This window comes from Hyperoodon ampullatus, assembly GCF_949752795.1.
Source record: "Hyperoodon ampullatus genome assembly, chromosome: 1".
Lineage (NCBI taxonomy): Eukaryota > Metazoa > Chordata > Mammalia > Artiodactyla > Ziphiidae > Hyperoodon > Hyperoodon ampullatus.
The window spans coordinates 42,782,484-42,802,953 of record NC_136914.1 but is presented as its reverse complement, the minus strand read 5'-3'; the positions used below and the strand labels follow the sequence as shown (position 1 = coordinate 42,802,953).

Sequence of the window (20,470 nt, the reverse complement as noted above, 5' to 3'; positions counted from 1 at the left end):
TTGATGGCTCATGACAGCACATCAACATTAAAACGAAATTAAATCCATGCAACTCATTGTATTGCATTTTCTGCTTTAAAGAAAATAAAAAAGAAGGGACACGAGAGAATCATTAGAACGGCATCTTTTTAAAGTAGTCTAAAATCCTAAGAGACACTAAAATGATGAATGGGGAAAGCTGCTAACCATTTATTTTAGCACGTAGCTACAGTGTCTGTGTCATTTCACGTCAAAATATGAGATAAGCCTATCAAACCATGAGATTTTAAAAACAAACACACCAAAACCTTCACATCCAAGAGAAAATGATCCCAGAGAGTTGTTTCATACTTGCAGTAAAGATGCTGTCAGAGTTCAAAATGTACTTTTTGAAATGCTTCAGAGGGGGTTCACAAATCATGTAAGAAAACTGAGGTTGTTACTTCATAATAACTCCTTGTTTTAACCAAAAATAATTGCTACTCTTCTTTTTTACCAGACACGATTCTGAATGACTTTGGGCTATAGGGTTTTATTTTAAAATCCACTTCCAAAGGATGATATGCTGTCACTACTGAGGATATTCTAAAGAATATCCCACAGATTTTGAAGGAGATTTCAGGTAGGAGTTCTAAACACATTTTGAGCAGAATGTGTGAAGACCCTCCAAAGGGAACCACTTTCTAATAATGATGCTTTTAGAGTCTTAAACTCTAGCGAATTTGTTCACAAAAATAAGTAGCTTTTGCTCTTTTATAATAACCCACTTAGTAACCAGCTTGCAAAAGCAATCAAATATCATTTTAGCAGGTGCTGAGAATCACTTTCCAGGGAAATGCTCCATACGGATAATGTACTTCATACTGATGAAGGCAAAGGCAGATCTGAGGATTCTAGTTTGTTGAGGTGACTTCTTTTGATTGAGGTCTTTGCTTCCATTCTGACTCATTATTTGAGGACTGTTGAGTCCCCAGGTGCTAAAATTGAAAAATTAACTTGGGCAAAGGGCACATAATGTTTACTCACTCGTTGGACATTCAGTTCAGTGTGCTCAGTATAATCTCATTTTAACTGTTTCCAGGTTTATTTCAACTAGCTCTCTGGGGAAGCACACTTTTTACACAATATAAATTAGTCAGACAATGAATATGTACACACCAGGCATCAGGAGCAGAATGGATGATAATTTTAACAAGGTGAGCTATCGTGGTAGTTTATCCCCTACTGGATTCCTAGACAAAGGGAATGGCTCAGACTTAGAGGGATTGTGATGTTGCTTTGGCTGATCACCATGAGGGCTGCTTTATATTTTCCCTGACACTTCCCCAAAATCTTTTCTGTATCTATGCTTAAATGCTCTTTCTCATTCATACTTCCTCATTCCTTTGTGTTTCTGTTCCATTATTTATTTCCAAATTATCCTTGACAGAGGTTTGTCTAATTTTATGGGTCTTTCCAAAGATTCAGGTATTGTACTTATTTACTAATTCTAGCATCTTATAATTAGTCAATTCATCTTTTACCTCTATAAATGCCTTCCTTTCACTTTTCTTCGGCTTCTCTGTGGTTCTCCAGCTTCCTCAGTTGAATATTTAGTCCATTAATTTTCATGCTTTTCTGTTCAATAATAAGAGCTTAAGGCCATCGATTTTCTTCCGAGTATTACTTTGTCCACGTCATTTAAGTTCTGATAAGTTGTTTCCTCCTGATCAATATTTCTTAATAGTTTGCCATTTTGATTTCCTTTTAGAACTAGTAATTATTAAGGAATTCCAAATGGTTTGATTTTTTTTGCCCTTTTATTATTAATTTCTAATTGTACTTCATAGTAGTCAGGGAATGTGCCCAGAATAATTTCTTGTTCTTTAATTTATTGAGAGAATAAATTAAACCAACCTTATAGTCTGGTTGCCTCAGTTGGCTCAGGCTACTCTAACAAAAATACCATAGACTGGGTGGCTTATAAACAATAGAAATTTATTTCTCACAGCTCTGGAGGCTAGAAGTCTGAGATCAAGGTGCCAGTATGATTGGGTTCTAGTGAGGGCCCTCTTCTGGGTTGTGGACTGCCAACTTTTCACTGTTTCCCCGTGGCGGACAGCAGAGAGGGGGAGCAAGCACGCTTATGACTCTTGTAAGTATGCTAATCCCATTCATGCGGGCACAACCCTCATGACCTCATCTAATTCTAATCAAAGGCTTCACCTCCATATACCATCACGTGGAGGGGTAGGATTTCAACATATGAACTTTGGTGGGGACACAAACATCCAGTCTACAGCACTGGTATTTGACCAATCTCCTTAAATGGTAGTCACACACCCTTACACGGTAACAGGCAGTATTCTAAATGCTTTATATGTATTAACTCATTAAATCCTTACAGTAATGCTATTTTACAGATGAGGAAACTGAAGCACAAGGATTTTGCCCAAGTAATTTTCCCAAAGCTAGTACATGGCAGAAGTGAAACAGGAACCCAATAGGTTTGGCTCCTCAGTCCATGACCTTATCATAAGATGGTAAGTGTTCCAAAAACATTTGAAAAAAGAAAATAAGATTTTTTTCTCCATGTGGTATTTTAACATTTTGAAAACACTTTTTTCCAAACACTTTAGCCATTATCTATTATATACCTCTTTGTTGTAGAATGACTCTGCTTGGAGAGACACCCAGAAGGCTGAATTGACAAATTAAAAAAAAATTTCTCAATGTTACTAGTTACATTTTTTTCTTCTCCCAAATGTGACTTGCAGGCAATCACAGAAAATAACCTGAGTTGTTTATAAATAAGGATGATGGTTTTCATCAGACTATCCAGACATCAGAAGATTCAGGAAGCAGAGAGTACCTGAAAGTGGAAGGAGTCGCTCTGGGCTGGGAGCCCTGAGTGCCGGTACCACACGATGCCTTCGTTGATGTCTTGCTGGGTGAACGTGCTGGTGGGAGTTGCTGTCCTCCCATCAGGAAGGTGCTGCCCTTCGTCTGCGGGGCTGTCTGAAGGCATATTAAACACAAGGACCACCTCCCCTAGGAAAGCGACACAGTTAGTGAGGACCCCTGGGAAAAGTAAAGGTAAATCAGAGCTCTCGTCTCCTTTTCTACCACTTTTTTTTTTTAACCACTTTTTTTTTTTAACAGAAAAGATATGATGTGCTTCTTTATTTTTATCCAAGGTGAAGGACAAGATATTAACACAGAATTCAACAGATATCATAAAATCCACCTTTAGACATAAAACTCCCAGTCTTTCAATTAAAAGAGCTAAAAGCCATTCGAGGGCAATTCATGTATGAAGTTACTGACTTTTATCTATTAAAATTATATAAGGAGACCCAAAGAGTCATGAGCACTGCAAATACTGGGCATTGAATGGATTCATTTCTACCCACAGCTGTCTATGAACAGAAAATGTGTTCCAACCAGGAAATTTTTTGGTGTAAACACAAGGGGAAATTAGAAAAAATTCAGAAAAAATCATCCTTGGATGAGTTCTATACAATGAAAATAAAAATAGCTAACACTTGAATGCATATGACAGGTGCTGCATGAAGCACTTTACATAGTGGTTCAAACCCAGTTCCACCACATCAAGCTGGGTGAGCTTACTTAGGTATTATAAGTCTCTGTTCCTCATTGGTAAAATGAGAATAATAGTACATACTTCACAGGTGCTTAAGAAGAATGTTGGTTATCCTTATTATGTTATTTAATCCTTCTGAAGATGCTATTATCATCCCTATTTTAAAGACAAAGTTCTTTATGCTCAGAGAAGTTCAATAACTTGTTTGAGGTCATGCAAGTCCAAAGTGGAGGAGCTGGGATTTGAATCTGAAGCTCATTTTCCTGGTCATGAAACTCTGTTACCCGTCATGGTTATTTTATGTTCACAGACCAACAATTACCTTGATAAATAACTGATCATGTTTTTCCCTCCTTCATTTTCTAAACTTTATTAGAATTGAAGCAATGAAATCTAAATCTAAACATCACCACCAACACCACCAATCTGTTTCTATTGCTTATTCTTAACCTGAAGCTACTATTTTCTTAAAGTGAGATTGAAAATACAAAGGTGTTATAGAAACAATCAAAATTTCCCAAGGAGAATATGCCTTCAAGTGAAGACCAAGGAGAAGAATGGATGAACTGCTAAAAACAGAAGCCACGTTCTCATGAAAATGCATCTAACAATAAATCTGAAAGAAGTCTCTCTACTGCTCAGTAGTAAGAGGGAGAGAAGAATGTGTGTGTATGTGTGTGTGTATGAGAGAGAGAAAGAAAGAAAGAGAGAGAAGCTGCATACATCTTTTTTTTTTTTTGTGGTATGCGGGCCTCTCACTGTTGTGGCCTCTCCCATTGCGGAGCACAGGCTCCGGATGTGCAGGCTCAGAGGCCATGGCTCACGGGCCCAGCCACTCCGTGGCATGTGGGATCCTCCCAGACCGGGGCACAAACCCGTGTCCCCTGCATCGGCAGGTGGACTCTCAACCACTGCACCACCAGGGAAGCCCCATACATCTTTTAAATGTTCTGTAGGATGATACCCAGAACTTAGTGCCCTAGACATATCAGGCAATTGATAGTGCACTTTGATTACCCCAGAGAAATTTGTTCTCTTATTCAAAGGAAATACTCATTCTAATATTTATATGCACTAAATTCAAGTTAAAAATGCACATAATATCCTGGATAGTGATGAAATACTGAAGTAATAGAAAAACATCAATATTCTTCTTAAAATAATCATGTGTAGAATCAACTCACTCTAGTTTCTTTCTTGTACTGTTTCTCATTTATACCTAAATCACCAATTCCATTACCCATCTCTCCCTGGTTCAACTTCTGTTCATAAGATCCTGCTAATAAACATGCTTTCCCAGGATGTGGACTGTTTATAAATGTGAGTAGTTGCAAAATCGTCTGAAAGGAGATTTCCACAGTGAAAATGTAGAGAGTAGAAAAATAGAAAACATTCAAATGCCAATTTCCTGGCTATTCTGCTTTATAATAGGAAGGCAAAGCAGAGTTTTCCTAACAAGTCCTAATGAAATAAACCTATTTTTCAGATAAAAAAAAAAAACCATTGCGATACTATGCAAAGTAACAGGAATCATAGGATGCTGGTTAATCCCATTAATTTCAACTCAGTAAACAGTCAGTGAACACCTGTTAAGGGCTAGCTACTGTGGTTAGCCCTTTGGGGTGGGGGACTCAAAGATCAGTAAGATGCAGTTCCTTCCCCTTGAGATCAGCCCCATAAGCAACTGGGAGTCTCTGTGAGATTTTCAGTAGGTTAATGGCACGAACTGATTTAGAACACAGAATATATGCGAAAGTTCTGTTAAAGGGGCTAGACTTTATTTTATAAAAATGATAACAATAGTGGCTAACAATTATGTGGACAGTTTGGTCAACTATAAGTCTGCTGTAAAATCAAGATGAGAGATGGGAACCTGAACTAAAGCAACAGAGGTAAGATTGGAAACACATAAACAGATACAAGAATCATTGAGGAAGTGGAAGCAACAGAACTTGACAAATGTGGCTGTAAAGGGTAAGAAAGAGGGAAGAATCAGATGATCACCTATTAGGTTGGGTGATGTGTAGGGAAGCGATGCCACCAATGGGATGAGCTGGTAGAAGAAAAGATGAAGAGTTAGAGTTCAGCACTGGGTATGATGAATACAAGGTACCTCTGTGCCAAGCCCATGGAATAGACAGGGAGAAATACCAATATTTTGTAGGGTTCACTCCATCGAGGTGAGAGCTTTTGCATAATACCTCACCTCTGCTTTTATCATAGTATGACAAAATCAAGGAGATGACTCTTTAAATATATGAAAATCCAGGTTTAAAAAACAGTCCAGGCTTAAAAAACAGAAAATAACATCTACTAGTGATTTCCTTTGTACTGAACTCAATATTTTAACCAAGAAACTTTATGGGAAAATGTAATAGGTATTAAGAATTAGAATCTTGGGATTTCCCTGGTGGCACAGTGGTTAGGAATCCACCTGCTAATGCAGGGGACACAGGGTCGATCCCTGGTCCAGGAAGATCCCACATGCCGTGGAGCAACTAAGCCTGTGTGCCACGACTACTGAGCCTGCACTCTAGAGCCTGCGTGCCACAACTACTGAGCCTGCACTCTAGAGCCCGCATGCCACAATTACTGAGGCTGTGAGCTGCAACTACTGAAGCCTGTGCGCCTAGAGCCCGTGCTCTGCAACAAGAGAAGTCACCACAATGAGGAGCCCCTGCACCTCAATGAAGAGTAGCCCTCGCTCTCGGCAACTAGAGAAAGCCCGCGCAGCAATGAAGACCCAACGCAGCCAAAAAAATGAAAAAAAAAAAAAAGTTTTGAGTTAAGTGGGCTTCTCATTCCCACCTCCTTTTTCACTCTTGAATGGCTCCTAAGGGTAATGCGATTTGATTATTACCAGTATGGAGCTCTGAACACACAGAAATAGGATTATGTTTATAGGAAGAAGTTAATTAAGAGAGTTATAGTAGGAAAGGGTCACAATCAGGCTTACTTACATGGCATTTATCAAGCTGAAATGGCTTTAAAAAAATCACTTAATTCCGCATTGTTCTATTTAATACTTAAACGGAATATTGGGATATTGGGCTATCTTTAGGAAATTTAATTTTTTGACTTTTAATGCTCAAGACAAAGGTAAAGAATTTAATACATCAAACCAGCCAAAGGTTTTTAGAGCTGAAAAGGACTTAAACATTGTCTAGCTTAAAATCAGTGGGTGAAATATGGCAAAGTTGAATAAGGTCTGTGAACTAATTAATAGAATTGTATCAATGCTAATTTCCTGGTGTTGATTATTGTCCTATGATTATGTAAGATGTTAACAATGGAGGAAGCTGGATAAAGGATATTCAAGAGCTCTTTGTACTATTTTTGCAACTTTTCAGTAAGTCTAAAATTATTTTAAAATAAAAAGTTAAAAACTTATCTAGCTTCATCTTTCAAAGAAACTTATGGCTCAAGGGGGTCCACCTGCCTTCCTCAAGGCTACGCAACTATAATAAATGACAGCCCAGCTAGACTGACTGTTTTATAATTCTATAAATTCTTGATTAGATTATGCTTTTCAATGCCTTTGTGGACTCTGTACTTATTTTTAAATAGTACAAAAGTTAATTTTTCCCTCACCACAGAAAATATACAATCAAAAAAATCTGATAAACCTGAGGATAAACAGATTGTTATTTCTCTGCTATTTGTCACGCCAAGCAATTTTAATGAATATATTTTTCATTTTCAGGTGATTATTTCTTTTAAAAAATCTACCTGCCTGTTGTTTTTATTTTTATAACATTTTGTCATCTCCTTACAGTTTCGATCCCTTCTTTTGTGTCTTTAAATCTTTTTAAATATGCTTATTTCATAGTTTTTGTAAGCTTGTTCCTTCATTTGAAACCTTGGGGTTTTAATCTTCTTGTTTGTTTTAGTTATGGTACTATAGATTGTTTCTTCATATGTTCTGTAATTCTGAATTCTGAGTTAATCTTCAGTGGTTTTATCTGTGAGAATCTTGTGTGGTCTGGAGTTAAGGGTGGACATTCCACAGCAGTTTCTACTAGTTTCTGCAAGGAACCCAGGAAGTATCTTTGGCCTGAGGTCAATTTTCATATTAATGCCTCAGCTTTGGGTTTCTCAGACTATGCACACAGTATAACTTGACCTTGGATCTTCAGGAGAAACAGGCCTGAATTTCTGAATTCTCAGCAGACTCTTTTTGCTCCCTCTGAGCCCTGAGAAACACAGGTAAATTTCTTTGCCATCTCTCTGTGCTAGTGAGCTTGTTGTCTTAATTCCAACTTTCTGTCTCTGCACGGGCATTAAATCCCAAGCTCCCAGGTTACTGAGACACACACAACCCCTCAGGCAAGCTATGCCATCAGCTCCTGCCCAGACTGGCTTTCAGCTCCTTCTCTGTGTCTGGCACTTGGAGATTTCTCTGTATTCTTGGGAGGTCAGCTATGAGCGCCTTATAGCTCTGAATCTCTTTTATCCATCATTTCTAGGTGATGATGATGGGTTATCATACTCTACTATCTTGCTAGAAGTGGAAGTAACAATGGAGATCTTGAGAAATGTTTTTATGTAAAGTCTTTTCTTAAAAAGAAAGTCTCAAGAAGTGCGGTGATGTTCTGGGCGGGACACAAGGTGGAGTTTGAAAGCCTGAGCTTTGACATTGTATTGACATATTATTAGCCAGGTGACTTTTAATAAGTTACTTTCTCTGTAAAATGAAGTTGTTTTAAAACTTAAGTTTTAGGTTTAACTATACTATGTTTACATTACTTAGCATACCAATAATATATATAGCAATGATAGCTATTGTGATTATTCTGTCTTTAAAGGGGATGCGTGGGGTATTAGAAAGCTGAGTTCTTTGGAAACACACCCTGGTTGTGTGGCTTTGTACAAAAGCAAGTCCAAGAATTCCAAATGGCCAATCGTTAATACTAATGTTTGTGTAACTAACTGCCAGCATCTGCCACGGCTTCTTGTACAACAATAATGGTGAAAGGGTACATTAGTGCTCCTGTGTTAATTCAGCTTGTGTTCATCAGTAGGGAAATCTATGATGTAATTAGCAAAATGCACTGGGAGCTGAGTGCTGAAGTCATTTGTAGAGAACTAAATCATAGTAGAAGCTGTACTGGGTCCTGATGTGTTTGCCATCAATACTTATTATGTTTGGAATTTAATAAGGTATATTACCATGCTGAAAAGAGACCTTTTTACAAGAGAACACTATTTACGCTTGTTATGGGTTTCGAGGTTTGCTGCAGCTAGTGGAACCACACAGAAATAGAAGAACAGAGCTGGGACTTAAGAAGCGGATCTTTAACCACTCCACTGGACCAAATTATCTGAGAAAGCCCCGTCTTCTAATGTGACATATGGACAGACAGACAGATGGATAGTCTGGGATAGCTACCTCAATATCCAGTTAGGAAAGGAATGTTCTGAAAACTTAGTAAGTTAATAAATTTGAAAAACAGTGTGGATAATTTCCCGACAAGCAATTTACTTTTTTTTTTTTTTTTTTTTTTTTTTTTTTTTTTTTTGCGGTACGCGGGCCTCTCACTGTTGCGGCCTCTCCCGTTGCGGAGCACAGGCTCCGGATGCGCAGGCCCAGCGGCCATGGCTCACGGGCCCAGCCGCTCCGCGGCATGTGGGATCTTCCCGGACCGGGACATGAACCCGTGTCTCCTGCATCGGCAGGCGGACTCCCAACCACTGCGCCACCAGGGAAGCCCACAATTTACTTTTGATATTGGTAGTATTTGTTTAGATTTACTAAGTTAAACAAAAGGAGTACTAATTTGAACCTAGGAAACCTGAAGCTTCCATTTTCTCACTGTTCATTAAGGCTTCTTACTAAATTTGAATTGTTACATGGATTTAAATTTCCCTGCAAATCCAAGATAATTTATGAATTGGGTTACATGCCCAAGGATGTTGTATCTACACAGACAGCAGACCTTGTTCTGACATCTTGTGACTACACAAGGATCTGGAGAGCCAACTAAGGGCCAACCAGAGTCTGTGAGTTAATCTGCCCACCCCCATCCCCATCTCAAGCCAGTGACAGAAGGTTCTCTGTACAGAAGAGATGGAGAAGGGAGTGAACATTTACTGACTACTTCTTGTATGTCACCTACTTTAATGAGTATGTAAATTTAACCCTCAAACCATTCACTGAGAGAATTATTCTCCCGTTTTACGAAGGAGGCCCTGTGGAAGCTGCCAAGGGCAGTGCAACATTGGTCAGCCCCACCTCCTGGCTTGTTCTCACCCCTGCACCATCCCCACCCTTGGGTGTCACTAACCGTCCTAATCTCTGTGTTAGTTTGAGGAGGTAAAATAACTGACCCTTGTCAACTTAATGCAGAGGCTATAAAGGAATAGGCAAGTGTTCTCCAGACATGTTCTGAGCTTCTGCCTACAGTTAACAGCTGACCTAGGGATGCTCCCACCCCAGCCACAAACACCCTGACTCCCCTATTCGGCCCAACTTGTGACTGAAAAAGGAAGGGGCGGGAATTCTGCAAAAGAAAGGATTTGGGGAGAGCCCCCCTTTTGCTCTCACTTGCCTTGTGGATACTTTCTTGGAAAATATTCCTCTGACCTGAGGGTGTGAAGATGTGCAGAGTGTGTCCCCTGCATAGACTAGGGAGGCTCCAAGCATACTTAATGCATGACTGCACTCCAGGGAAGATCCAAATAAATGAACTCAAGCTGTTTTGCAAAATACCTGTATTTTTTAAAGCTTTTCTCCACTCAAAATTTAAATCCATGTTCATTTCACTTTTGTTAAAGGCTTAGCATTTTCTCTGAATGTTGAAGTTAGGGACAGTATCTGTTTAACTCATTTTGTGTAGCACCTCATAAAAGGTCATCTGCATCAAAGATTTAGTGTTTATCTTAGTGACTCATGTCCAAAATTTATTTTACTATCATCCTTAAAGATGAAGGTACCCTCTTCATTTAAATGCAGCTTCATTAAACTTAACTGGGGGGAAGAATAACAACCGATCATTTTAAATCATTTTATACCAATTAAAAATTAAAAAGCCAAAAAAAAAAAAAAGTAAGTCCAAGACTGCTGAATGCAATGATGAAATCATGACAAGGGAAAAAAGAGTTACCAAATTGGGGGTGGTCCTGTGTAATTTTGTAGATGATTTCTGAGGCTCTGGCACCTGGAGCTTCAGCCTGTAAGATTCTGTTGGTAATCTGCAGCATCCCGCCTTCTGGAACCCACACCACTGAATTAGCCACAAGTCGAAGACCTCTATCATTCTAGAATAAAGAGAGAGTACAGAATTAGGTCCAAGCAAAAAAAAGAAAATACCGGTCCTTAAAAACATAAGTTATTAGGTCCTATTGCTGCTAAAGATTGCCTAATAAGAGAGATTCATAGCTTTAGAGTCATACTGTGAACAGTATATGTGTAATTATGTGTAGATATATGCATGTATCTGTATACATGTACATACATATATCCTACTTTTTCTCCTAATTTATCATAAGCACATAACTTGTATCATTCAGGAAGACTAAGTCTCTCCATTTCTTTCTTTCATTTGTCCATCTACCTGTCTTTCCATCTTCCCCATCCACCTGTATTCAAGAACTATTCATTAAGCACCTATTATATGCCAGATCTTTTGCTAGAGGCCTGAGGTATATAAGGCTGGCTGAAATAAGACCTCAGTTTCAGAACCTACAGTCTAGTGGGGCAGACAGACACATAAAATAGTTAGGCTGCATCACAAGTGATGATCTATAAGAAGCTTGAGCAGGGTACTGTGGGAGAATAAAGGATAAAGGAGATTTCTTCTTTGGGGAAGGAATGCTCAGGAAGGCTTTCCTATGGAAATACCATTTAATTCTTGAATGACAAAGAATGGGCTTTCTAAGTGGATAAGTGAAACAGACTCCAGGAAGAGGGCCCAGCCTAAGCAAAGACATGAGACAATGCACTCTGTGCTTAATAAAATATCCAAGTGACTGGGCAAGCAGAGTCTAGGGAGCTAGGGGAGGGGGTGAATAAAAAGTGACCCCTGGGCTTCCCTGGTGGCGCAGTGCTTGAGAGTCTGTCTGCCGATGCAGGGGACACGGGTTCGTGCCCCGGTCCGGGAAGATCCCACATGCCGCGGAGCAGCTGGGCCCGTGAGCCATGGCCGCTGAGCCTGCGCGTCTGGAGCCTGTGCTCCGCAACGGGAGAGGCCACAACAGTGAGAGGCCCGTGTACAGCAAAAAAAAAACAAACAAAAAGTGACCCCTAACGTAGGCTAGTAGAAGGTAGAAGCTGTGCTATAAGTCTCCATTTAGCTTGTAGGCACTGTAAAGTCAACATGAATCTTCAGGGAAGGAAATGGGATGATCAGGTTTGGGTTTTGGAGAACCTCCAGCAGCAAGAGATGGGAGGGACTGGAGGTGGCGTGAATCTGGGGCTGCAGAAACCATTTAACAAGTTCTCATAATGGCTCAGGTGAGAGAAGATGAAAAGGTGATTGCAGTGGGAATGAATAGTTAGAAACAGATTCCAGAAACACTACAAAGGCCAAACTGACAGGCTTCGATGACTGATTGAAAGTGAAGCCCTTAGAAACAACAGTTGGGAATAGCTGACTGGAAGAAATCACCTACTTAGCGCCCCTGAGAAGGCAGCCATTCTAATTGCTAAAGCTAATGTCATTAAAAAGTGCTGATTTGCAAGGTGCACACCTCTTCCAAAGCCTCCTAACTGACATTTTCCACAGAATGGGATCAGTGAGGCTGCCTGTGTTCAGTTTTCATACTTTCAAAATCGGTAAATCTGAGGTTTTCAAATAGGGCATTTTAGAAGGGATGTTATTCTAAATTATTGCTATTACTTTCAAATATGCCAGTAAACAGAACAGAGCAAACAGCATTCCCAAGAGGGGAATATTCAGAACAGAAGAAAACAAATATTCATTTGCTGTCACTTGAGAGCATTTGCGCCTCTCAGGAGGTGGTGACAGCTATTTTCACCACAATCACCAAGAAAGTGTCAGTGCCCAGGAGGACAGCAGCCAACGTACCTCCTATGTGATTGGTGCTCAGGGGCAAAATCCCACAGAATTTTTTTCTTTCACAATTGATTTGCCATATTATTTATGAAAACATCAAAGTGTGCCAAGAACTTTGCATGTTACCTACCAGAATTCTGGGGGAAAGGGCCCTATTCACTCCAGCTGTTTAATATAACATAATGCATTTGGACCCAGGAATATTAATTGCTAGAAATTTTTCTAATTAGCAGCAGTCCATCACGTTTGATTATGTGATGGAGATCAGTCACACACAGCAACCACATTCTTGGACCAATGAGGCAGTGTGGTTTTTCAAATTCCAAGCAAGTAAATAAGCAGCATGCCCTGATGTCTCTCCCACTACATTTCTATATTGACTATACTTTATCAGTACAATTCTCTGTAACTCCTGTGTAAGTGTCAAGTTTTAGGAGACAGTGCTCCTTGCAAGTCAGTGTTCAGAGACCAGCAACATATGGACGCTTCTTAGAATTTTAGACTCTCAGACCTTCTGCATTAGAATCTGCATTTTAATTTTTTCACCAGCTTTACTGAAGTATACTTGACAAATAAAAATTGTATATATTTCAGGTGTACAACATGATGTTTTGATATATGCATAGATTGTGAAATGATTACCACAATCAAACTAATTAAGCCATCCACCACCTCACATAGTTATAAATATTTGTGTGCAGTGAAAACACTTAAGATCAACTCTCTTAGCAAGTATGCAATACAGTATTATTAAGTATAATCACCATGCTATACGTTAGATCTACAGAATTACTCATCTCTTATAACTGGATCTTTGTACCTTTGACCAATATCTCCCAGTTTCCCCCCCTCCACCCAACAACCACCATTCTACCCTGCTTTTATGAGGTTGACTTCTTTAAGGTTACAAATATAAGTGAGTGTGCAGTATTTGTCTTTGTGCTTAGCTTATTTTAAAGGCTCATCTATGCAGTCACAAATGACAGGATTTCCTTCTTTTTAAGGCTGAATAATATTTCATTGTATATACAACCACATTTTCTTTATCCATTCATCCACTGATGGACACTTAGGTTTTTGGGTTTTTTTTTAACATCTTTATTGGAGTATAATTGCTTTACAATGGTGTGTTAGTTTCTGCTTTATAACAAAGTGAATCAGTTATACATATACGTGTCTCCATATCTCTTCCCTCTTGCATCTCCCTCCCTCCCTATCCCACCCCTCTAGGTGGTCGCAAAGCACTGAGCTGATCTCCCTGTGCTATGCGGCTGCTTCCCACTAGCTATCTATTTTACACTTGGTAGTGTATATATGTCCATGTCACTCTCTCACTTCGTCCCAGCTTACACTTACCCCTCCTCATGTCCTCAAGTCCATTCTCTACGTCTGTGTCTTTATTCCTGTCCTGCCCCTAGGTTCATCAGAACCTTTTTTTTTTTTTTTTTTTAGATTCCACATACATGTGTTAGCATACGGTATTTGTTTTTCTCTTTCTGACTTACTTCACTCTGTATGACAGACTCGAGGTCCATCCACCTCACTACAAATAACTCAATTTCGTTTCTTTTTATGGCTGAGTAATATTCCATTGTATATATGTGCCACATTTTCTTTATCCATTCAACTGTTGATGGACATTTAGGTTGCTTCCATGTCCTGGCTATTGTAAATAGACCTGCAATGAACATTGTGGTACATGACTCTTTTTGAATTATGGTTTTCTCGGGGTATATGCTCAGTGGTGGGATTGCTGGGTCATATGGTAGTTCTATTTTTAGTGTTTTAAGGAACCTCCATTCTGTTCTCCATAGTGGCTGTATCAATTTACATTCCCACCACCAGTGCAAGAGGGTTCCCTTTTCTCCACACCCTCTCCAGCATTTATTGTTTGTAGATTTTTTTTTTTTAGAAGATGTTGGGGATAGGAGTTTATTAATTAATTTATTTATTTTTGCTGTGTTGTGTCTTTGTTTCTGTGCGAGGGCTTTCTCTAGTTGTGGCAAGCGGGGGCCACTCTTCATCGTGGTGCACAGGCCTCTCACTATCGCGGCCTCTCTTGTTGCGGAGCACAGGCTCCAGACACCCAGGCTCAGTAGTTGTGGCTCACGGGCCTAGTTGCTCCGCGGCATGTGGGATCCCTCCAAACCAGGGCTCGAACCCGTGTCCCCTGCATTAGCAGGCAGATTCTCAACCACTGCACCACCAGGGAAACCCTGTAGATTTTTTGATGATGGCCATTCTGACTGGTGTGAGGTGATACCTCATTGTAGTTTTGATTTGCATTTCTCTAATGATTAATGATGTTGAGCATTCTTTCATGCGTTTGTTGGCAATCTGTATATCTTCTTTGGAGAAATGTCTATTTAGGTCTTCTGCCCATTTTTGGATTGGGTTGTTTGTTTTTTTTGATATTGAGCTGCTTGTATATTTTGGAGATTAATCCTTTGCCAGTTGCTTCATTTGCAAATATTTTCTCCCATTCTGAGGGTTGTCTTTTCATCTTTTTTATGGTTTCCTTTGCTGTGAAAAAGCTTTTAAGTTTCATTAGGTCACTTAGGTTGTTTTTATAGCTTGGCTATTGTAAATAGTCCTGCAATAAACACGGGAGTGCAGATGTCTCTTCAAGACACTGACTTCATTTCCTTTGGACATATACCCAGAAATGGGATTGCTGGATCAAACAGTAATTCTATTTTTAATTTTTTGAGGAGCCTCCATACTTGTTTTCCATAGTGGCCGTACCAATGTACATTCCCACCAACAATGTATAAAGGTTCCCTTTTCTCCACACCCTCATCAACACTTGTTATCTTTTGTCTTTTTGAGAGCACCCACTCTAACAGATGTCAGGTGATATCTCATTGTGGTTTTGATTTGCCTTTTTCCTGATGATTAGTGATGTTGAGCACGTTTTCATGTACCTGTTGGCCATTTGTCTTCCTTTGAAAAATGTCTATGCAGGTCCTTAGCTCCTTTTGTAATCTTTTTTTTTTGGGGGGGGCGTGGGCTATTGAGTTCCTTATATATTTTAGATATTAACCCCTTTTCAGATAGATGGTTTCAAGTATTTTCTCCCATTCTGTAGGCTGCCTTTTCATTTTGTTGATGGTTTCCTTTGGGCACAGCATTTTAGTTTGATGCATTTCCACTTATTTTTTGTTGTTGTTGTTGTTGTTGTTGTTGTGGTATGCGGGCCTCTCACTGTTGTGGCCTCTCCCGTCACGGAGCACAGGCTCCAGACGCGCAGGCCCAGCGGCCACGGCTCATGGGCCCAGCCGCTCCACGGCATGCGGGATCCTCCCGGACCGGGGCATGAACCCATGCCCCCCGCACCGGCAGGCGGGCCCCCAACCACTGCGCCACCAGGGAAGCCCTCCACTTATGTTTTAATAAGATCCTGGGAGATGTGGAGTCATGCTGAAGTGTGAGAAGCATGGCCCAGAACAGAGATCACGATGGGCCTAGAGTGGTTCTCCCAAACTCCACAGGCAAGCCTTTAAGAATATTTACATTTATAACAGAATAATACATATGCCTCTGTTTCTGAATTGTTTGTTTACAGTACATAAAAAGAAAACAGACAACTATCTAAGGAAAAGAAGTAAAATTCTTCCCACTTCTTAGGAAGAAGATGGTTTTATCAGTTGCTTTCTTTTGGGAGGGTGTCAGGGAAGATTCAAGAAAAGATGAATAGAAGCCTATACACCACCATTTCTACAGCTAACATGTCCAAAATAAATTTTAACCTAATTTCCCCTGTGGTTCTGACATTTTGCAATTTTTTAATCTCCTTATACAGGCACACCTTGGAGATATTGTGGGTTTGGTTCCAGACCACTGTAATAAAGCAAACATCGCAATAAAATAAGTCACACAAATTTTTTGGTCTCCCAGTGCATATAAAAATTATGTTTACATTATACTGTAGTCTACTAAGTGTGTAATAGCATTATGTCTAAAAAAACCAATGTACATACCTTAGTTAAAATTCATTGCAAAAAATGCTAACCATCATCTGAGCCTTCAGCAAGTCATAATCTTTCTTCAATAGTAACATCAAAGATCACTGATCACCATAACAAATATAATAATAATAATTAAAAAGTCTGCAATATTGCAAAAATTACCAAAATGTGACACAGAGACTTGAAGGGAGCAAATGCTGTTGGAAAAATGGCCCTGATAGACTTGCTCAATGCAGGGTTGCCACAGACCTTCAATTTCTAAAAAAACACAGCATCTGCAAAGTGCAATAAAACGAAGTATGCCTGTAGTTTTTTTTCTGCACGATATATCCCTGCATATATCCCTGTAAATTCAAGAAATTAGCCATAATTTCAGTTGAAGAATCTTCTGCCTAGTGATGTTTTATATATCCTTCAGGGTACCACATTAGAAGAAAATGAAATCTCAGTAAGGGATTATGGGGGCATAATTAAAACAGTGCTTTAAATTAAATAGTTCTACTAATTAATTTCATAGAACAATAGGCATACAGAAATGCTGGTAATAAAGTTCAGTCATCATATACTGATTACAAATAAAGATATTAATGTTGTAAACCAGAAGTAAAGGCCCATGACCTTATCATTTGGAGAAAAAATCCCACAAACAAAATGAAAACTCCCCCCCCCCAATTAAAGATTGGAACATAAATGATGAGCTCAAATATGATGGTGTACCCCAACCCCAAGCCAAAATATTCAAGACAAAAATTTTTTAACTTTATTAAATAGAATATGACTGTAATTAGATATAACAGCAACCCTCACATTTTATTTATTCTGTAAAAATACTTTAATTTGTTACAGGTCATTTATACCATAGCTTTTAAAATTTAATCTTGGAGGGCATTGTGGATTTTAGGGAAGGATTATGGGGGGTGGCACATATAAGGTGAAACATAGATGCTATTTCCCAGAATGAAGAACAATGGAGAGATAATTGCACTGTTTTTGTGTTTGCCAGTGTGTGTATGTGCCTCAGAAATTGCAGCTTCAGGTCAAGGATACAGAATCTTCTCTCCATAGAGGTTTCAACTGCTTTATAAACAAACGAACAAACACATATTTTGTAATCAACAAACACTTTTTGAGTGTATACTCTGGACAATGTACCTTACAAGACGCTAAATTGAACCAATTCAGCAAGTCCAAAAAAGTGAAACCTTGATATGTGGTGAGGATTTATTTATTTATGAGACAGGCAGATTCTTATTCAGAGAAATAAACATTTTGATGCCATTGATATTTATAACTCTCACAAACATCCTTTTAATCAAACTGTGTCCCTATAAGACAACGCATGGGAGGACAGATTTTAAGAAAATTGAGGGAAAGCCCAACAGGGCTTTTAGCTGCACTCAGGCCTTACCAAGGTCAAACAGCCAGAGAATTTGCTGTTTGAATCTCTCAGCAATAGAATTTTCCATCCAGTTCATAGCATGACACTTGGGGGCTTTTAACATCAAAGCATTATCCAGTTGCAGAAAATAACTGCTCAAACAACAACTAATGAGGTCAGAAAGATCATCAGATTTATTGCCAAAGTAGGAAAAGGGGCATGATTTTCAGAGATGCTTTAATTAATGAAAAAGAAGGTAATTCCTTGAAAGCCCGGCAGTGGAGAGAAACCCACCAACATGCAAGGCTTCTCCCTGCCCACATTTTAGCCCGTATTAGACTCTGAATTGCTTTAGAATCATATCTCTAGCACACTTGGGTTTGGTAATCCACCCAGTTAATGAAAGCCTGTTCAGCAGAGCATTCTTTATTACCTTTTAATCTTTTTGAATTCTTTTGCCTCCTTCCCCAACAGAACATGTTTCAACATCTGTCTTGGGTCTATTTTCTCCTCAGCAACTCAGTATAAGCCTGGAGGGTGGCAGTCAAGTTTACTCACTGCCAGGCCAAGGGTAAAAACATAAATTTGGGAGAAGTGATGTAGAACTTGATAAATAAAAGTGGAACCGACAGCTCCTACCCTCAGTCTCAGATGGGCCACCCCAGCATTAGCTGAAGTGCCCAGTAGGCTGATGAATCTGATGCAAGGGATCAATTCAAAGGCAGGAACATGGGCACCAGCCTAACTCAAGCTGTTGCATCCACGCATCTATCTATCCATCCAACAAAAACGTACTAAACTTCTGCAATGTGCCTGGCTCAAGGCAGCAACACTGAAATAGTTCCTGCTCTCACAAAGCTTCCTTCTTCTATCCCTCAGTCCCTTTCCATCTATCTTACCAGGTTAAGTTTTATGTTGAACAGCACTAGGATTAATTTTTTACATCCATTCACTAGGAATTAGACCTAAAACCCTTTGTCATTCCATTTAAATCACCAGGTAGACATCAGCCAGTAACTGTCGTTACTTCAAATTTAATACACAGGTAGCCTCAGGGTAAGGGCTTACATGCCATCTTCAGAAATGGCTAGCAGAACAAAATCAATCGTGGCTGACTATACAGTGACAGGAAGCCATTAACAGTTAAGGCAATTTTTTTTCTTCTTGGGCTCCAGTAGACTTATGATTATAAATAGCTTCATTTGTAACAAGATGTGGTGAGCCCACAGGGAAGATTCGGAGAGGCTTGGGGCCCAGACTGCTTGGATAAGACATTGAGAAAATGACTAAATGACTGTCTCCATTCTGTCCATTAAGGGGATAAGAATATATATGACCAAAACGCTGAAAAAAAAAATGAGCTAGAATGAACAAAAGTCATCTGGTTAAGTGTGCGGAGCCAGAACACACTTGATTTGAAATCATAGATCCATCACTAAATACCTTGATGAGAAATAAACATTTTTAAACCTCTTTAAATGTTTTTAAATCTCCTTTATTTCAGTTTCCTCTTTTGGAAAATTAAAGATAATAATTGTACAAATATCCTGGAATGATCATGAAGATCAAAAGGAATAATTCACATCAAGCATTAGTGCCCAATAAAGGTTAAAAACAAAGCAAACCAAAATTACTTTCACCAATAGTAGAATATCCTTTAGAAGTAATAAGGTTATATAGCCTCTATTCTAACCTTCTTCACTAAGACATTGTAAAGACGAGTAGAATAGATATGAGAAAATGTACTCTGAATTCCTAAAAGAAGATGTAGTCTATATTTGTAAAATATTATCAGGATGAGAGCGTCAAGTTTATTATTAGTACATTCTAATGGCTGCTGGGGCTCTGGTGACTGGTTTAATTAGCCTAATTCACTGTTTAGAAGCCATTAGCTCACCTGATGGACAGGTAAGCACAGCACTACAGGAGATGGAGGGAAGGAAGGGGGAAGGAGGAAGAACACTCACACTCCTCCCAAGTTGTAGGCACTATAAGAATTCTCAAGTTCTGTGCTTATGCCTTATTTACAAATTAAAATGTTATTTTTCTTTGTTGTGTTTTGGTAGTCGAAGTGGCTAAAATCCTAGAAAACCCCTTCCATCTTGGGCCATACCACACAAACTGGTTGTACAATACAATGCACTGAGCTCCAAACATGGAGATTGAAACCTCGATAAGAAAGGCGGCTGCTAGGGTTGCACTGAAATCCCATAACAATCTTTGGAGAGAAACCAAGAAGGAAGAAAAGAAAACTTTCTGTGTCTGTCTAGACTTCATCTCTTCAGAAGTAAACCTCATCTCCCAGGGTGATAGCAAGAGGGTGAGATTTCGGATTAGCTTCAAGGTGGCTATCTGCCAGCTCCATCTCATCATCAGCCTTCGCTTCCTCCCACCTATCTCATGCCATCATTACTGTTTTCAGCAGCTGAAAATAATGAGACCAGAGCCTGAGAAACCAGCTAGCAGACCACATTAGATTCAGCTCTTCACCTTCATGAGGATTAACGGCAAATTGTAAGTGATCATTGGTGAGAAAGTGACAAGTGAT

General features: G+C 39.3%; 1 protein-coding gene across 1 annotated transcript in view; it reads right to left on the bottom strand.

Annotated features, from left to right (window-relative positions):
• Positions 1 to 20,470, bottom strand: part of FRAS1 (Fraser extracellular matrix complex subunit 1) — a gene marked incomplete at its 3' end in the record, with an annotated part of 456,967 nt that overhangs the window by 126,424 nt on the left and 310,073 nt on the right. The window contains exons 30-31 of the mRNA XM_079718352.1: positions 10,666 to 10,819; positions 2,831 to 3,009 (exon numbers count right to left, since the gene is read on the bottom strand). Coding sequence (XP_079574478.1) covers positions 2,831 to 3,009; positions 10,666 to 10,819 — 333 coding nt within the window. The remainder of the gene's footprint in view (positions 1 to 2,830; positions 3,010 to 10,665; positions 10,820 to 20,470) is intronic.